The 3,972-nt window shown below is 50.5% G+C and overlaps 1 protein-coding gene and 1 long non-coding RNA gene across 2 annotated transcripts in view; one reads left to right on the top strand and one right to left on the bottom strand.

The window, feature by feature from the left end:
- Window positions 1-6: 6 nt before the first annotated feature.
- LOC116652617 lies at window positions 7-1,501 on the top strand. Its single transcript, XR_004305774.1, has 2 exons — window positions 7-562; window positions 833-1,501. It is a non-coding gene; the product is annotated as an uncharacterized LOC116652617 (long non-coding RNA).
- A 634-nt stretch (window positions 1,502-2,135) lies between these two features.
- LOC107307024 (TOX high mobility group box family member 2-like) overlaps window positions 2,136-3,972 on the bottom strand; it is a 14,008-nt gene continuing 12,171 nt past the window's right edge. The window contains exon 4 of the mRNA XM_015850476.1: window positions 2,136-2,261. Within this exon, the coding sequence (XP_015705962.1) occupies window positions 2,136-2,261 (126 nt within the window). The remainder of the gene's footprint in view (window positions 2,262-3,972) is intronic.

The following is a 3,972-nucleotide window of genomic DNA, read 5'->3' as shown; positions in this document are numbered from 1 at the left end:
ATAGAAATGACCCAAAATTGCTCATTTTTTGGTCATTTTTTTCCAAAAATGATCATTTTTACCCCCGATGATCCAAAAAACCTCCATTTCCAGTTGGTTTTTTGGGTTGAAAACACCCAAAAATGGCTCATTTTGACGAGGCAAAACTTTTTTTTTCTTCTATTTTTTGTTTTTTAATAGAAATGACCCAAAATTGCTCATTTTTTTTGTCGTTTTTTAATAGAAATGGCCCAAATTTGCCCCAAAAATGAAACGATGGGGGGAAGGAGGGGGGGGAAAGGAGGCGAATTTTGGGGTGAATTTGGGGTTATTTGACGAAAACCACGTTGTTGTTGGCGTTGCGGGCGGCCAACCAGGCCAGGAAGACGTCCCTGAAATGAGATTTTTGGGTTAAATTCCGCCGTTTTTGGGTCTGTTCTTCATTCTACGATTCTACATTCAAGATTGGGGTCATTTAGGGGGCTTCAAAGGGAAATTCTGGGTTAAATTCCTGCGGTTTTGGGTCTGTTCTTCATTCTACGATTCTACACTCAAGTCTGGGGGCATTTAAGGGGTTTCCAAGGTAAATTTTGGGTTAAATTCCTGCGTTATTGGGTCTGTTCCCTATTTTAGGGCTCTATGTTCAAGTTTGGGGTTGTTTAAGGGGTTTCCAAGGGAAATTTTGGGTTAAATTCCTGCTGTTTTGGGTCTGATCTTCATTTTATGTCTCCAAGTTTGGGGTCATTTGGGGGGGTTCCAAGGGGAATTTTGGGTTAAATTCTTGCGTTTTTGGGTCTATTCTTCGTTCTTATGGATCTGCATTCGAGATTAGGGTCTTTTGGGGTTTTCCAAGGGAAATTTTGGGTTAAATTCCTGCGTTTTTGGGTCTGTTCTTCGTTTGATGGATCTACATTCAAGTATGGGGGCATTTATGGGGTTTCCAAGGGGAATTTTGGGTTAAATTCCTGCGTTTTTGGCTCTGTTCTTCATTCTATGGGTCTACATTCAAGTTTGGGGTTGTTTAAGGGGTTTCCAATGGGAATTTTGGGTTAAATTCTTGTGTTTTTGGATCTATTCTTCGTTCTTATGGATCTGCATTCGAGATTAGGGTCTTTTGGGGGTTTCAAAGGGAAATTTTGGGTTAAATTCCTGCATTTTTGGGTCTGTTCTTCATTCTGTGGGTCTACATTCAAGACTGGGGTTGTTTATGGGGTTTCCAAGGGGAATTTTGGGTTAAATTCCACCGTTTTTGGGTCTGTTCTTCATTCTTATAGATCTACATTCAAGATTGGGGTCATTTAAGGGGTTTCCAAGGGAAATTTTGGGTTAAATTCCTGCGTTTTTGGCTCTGTTCTTCATTCTATGGGTCTACATTCAAGACTGGGGTTGTTTATGGGGTTTCCAAGGGGAATTTTGGGTTAAAGTCCGCCGTTTTTGGGCCTGTTCTTCATTCTACGATTCTACATTTAAGTTTGGGGTTGTTTAAGGGGTTTCCAATGGGTTAAATTCTTGCGTTTTTGGATCTATTCTTCGTTCTTATGGATCTGCATTCGAGATTAGGGTCTTTTGGGGGGTTCCAAGGGAAATTTTGGGTTAAATTCCTGCGTTTTTGGGTTTGATCTTCATTCTTATGAATCTACATTCAAGACTGGGGTTGTTTAAGGGGTTTCCAAGGGGAATTTTGGGTGAAATTCCTTCATTTTTGGGTCCCCCATCTTCCCCCAGACCCCAAAACCCCCTTTTCCCCCCCAAATCCCCCCAGGGGGGAAAAGGAAATGGTTTTTTAAAGGAAAGACGGAAAAATATGGGAGGGTAATGGAAAGGGGGAAATATGGGGGGCTTGGGGAAAGGGAAATTAGAAGGGGGCTATAAGGGGGGTATGGGGGTAATAATAGGGTTTTTGTGGGGGGTATGGGGGGGTTAGAATGTGGCGGTATGGGGGGTATAAGGGGGTAGGGGGGATAGAAGGGGATATGGGGGGGGAACCGATCCCAAAAATGGGGATAATGACCCCAAAACCCCCCCAAAAATGGGGTTAAGCCTTTATAAACTTGGCATAAGACAACCCCAAAACCCCCCTAAAAATGGGGTTGGAAGCCCCCCAGAATAACTCAATACTTAATATGGGGGGGGGGGGATTCAGGTGGCGGTGGTAATTAAAGTGGCGAATCCCCGGCCCCCGAATCCCTCCCCGACTCGTTGTGTCCCGGGTGGGGTGAAGGCTCCATTGAGAACAGCGAGTGGGACAGCGAGTACTCGCAGCACGAGTGCGCGTGCAGGCACTGCCGGTGAGATAACACGGGGTTTGGGGTAAAAAGGGCGTTTTGGGGTCTGGGGTGGATATGGGGGGGTTTGGGGGTTTGGGGCGGGAAAGGGGGGGGGTTGGGGGAGCAAGGGGGTTTGGGGATGGGGGGAGATGGGGAGGGGTTTTGGGGGTGTTATGGGGGTTTTGGGGTGAAAAAGGAGGTTTTGGGTCTGGAGTGGGATATGGGGTTGGGAGGGGGATTTGGGGAGAAAAAGGGGGGATTTGGGAGGGAAATGGGGGTAAAAAGGGGGAGTTTGGGGATGGGAAATAGGGAGGGTTGAGGATGAGGTCAGGCACTGCCGGTGAGATAACATGGGGGTTTTGGGGTGAATAAAGGGCAGTTTTGGGGTCTGGGGTGGGATATGGGGGGGTTATGGGGGTCTTGGGTGGTAAATGGGGGGCTTTGGTGGGAAAAAGGGGGGGTTTGTCCAGGGAGGGGAGGATGGGAAAGCGGGGATAAGGCACTACTGGGTGAGATAGCAGGGGTTTGGGGCGAAAAAAAGGGCGGTTTGGGTCTGGCTGGGATTTGGGGGGTTATGGGGGTCTTTGGGTGGGAATGAAGCGTATTTTGGGAGGGAAATGGGGGATTTGGGGGGGAATGGGGGGGTTGGGGATGGGGAGATGGGGAGGGGGGTGGGTCAGCGCACTGCGGTGAGAAAACAACGGGGTTTTGGGGTGAAAAAGGGCAGTTATTGGGGTCTGCGGGGGGATTTGGGGGGGGTTTATAGGGGTCTTGGGGGGGAAATGGGGGTAATATTGGGGGAAAGGGGGGGTTCTTGGGGATGGGAAAAGTAGGGAGGGTCGAGGATGAGGTCAGGCCTGCTGGTGGATAACAGGGTTATTGGGGTGAAAAAGGGGGGTTGGGGTCTGGGGTGAGATATGGGGAGTTGGGGGGGAAATGGGGGGATTTGGGGGGGACTGGTGGGAAAGGGGGAATTTGGGGGGAGAAGGGGGTTTTGGGGATGGGGGGAGATGGGAAGGGGGTTTGTGGGGGGGGTTTATGGGGGTTTTGGTTGCAAAAAAGGGCAGGTTTTTGGGTTGGGGGGGAATAACGGGGGGTTAAGGGGTCTTGGGGGGGGTATGGGTGAAAAGGGGTTTTAGGGGGAATGGGGGGTTTGGGGATGGGCGAAATAGGGGGGGTCGAGGATGAGGTCAGGCACTGCCGGTGAGATAAAGGGGGGTTTGGGGTGAAAAAGGGCGTTTTGGGGTCTGGAGTGGGATTGGGGGGGCTTGGGGTTTGGGGGGAAATGGGGGTATTTGGGGCGTCTTAGGGGGGGTTATGGAGAAATGGGGAGATTTAGGGGGTTTGGGGATGGGGGAGATGGGGAGGGGTTGTGGGCGGGGTTAATGGGGGTTTTGGGGTGAAAAGGGGGGTTTTGGGTCTGGGGGGGGATACGGGGGGTTACAGTGGGTCTTGTGGGGGCTATGGGTGAAAAGGGGGGGTTTTAGGGGGGAAAGGGGGGGGGTTGGGATGGAATAGGGGGGGGTTGAGGAGCGGGTAGGCACTGCGGTTGAGATAACAGGGCTTTTGGGTGAAAAACGGTCGGTTTTTGTGTCTGGGGGGGGGGATTGGGGTCTGGGGGGGGTGGGGAGGGGATTTGGGGGGAAAAATGGGGGGGATTTGGGTTGGGAAGAAGGGGGGTTTCGGGGAGTGGGGCGGGTGTGACGGGGGAGATTTTTAGGCCTAT

This window comes from Coturnix japonica, unplaced genomic scaffold, assembly GCF_001577835.2.
Source record: "Coturnix japonica isolate 7356 unplaced genomic scaffold, Coturnix japonica 2.1 chrUnrandom469, whole genome shotgun sequence".
In the NCBI taxonomy this organism is placed as follows: Eukaryota; Metazoa; Chordata; class Aves; order Galliformes; family Phasianidae; genus Coturnix; species Coturnix japonica.
Note: the sequence above shows the minus strand (reverse complement) of the source record. Positions and strands in the feature narration are given on the sequence as shown.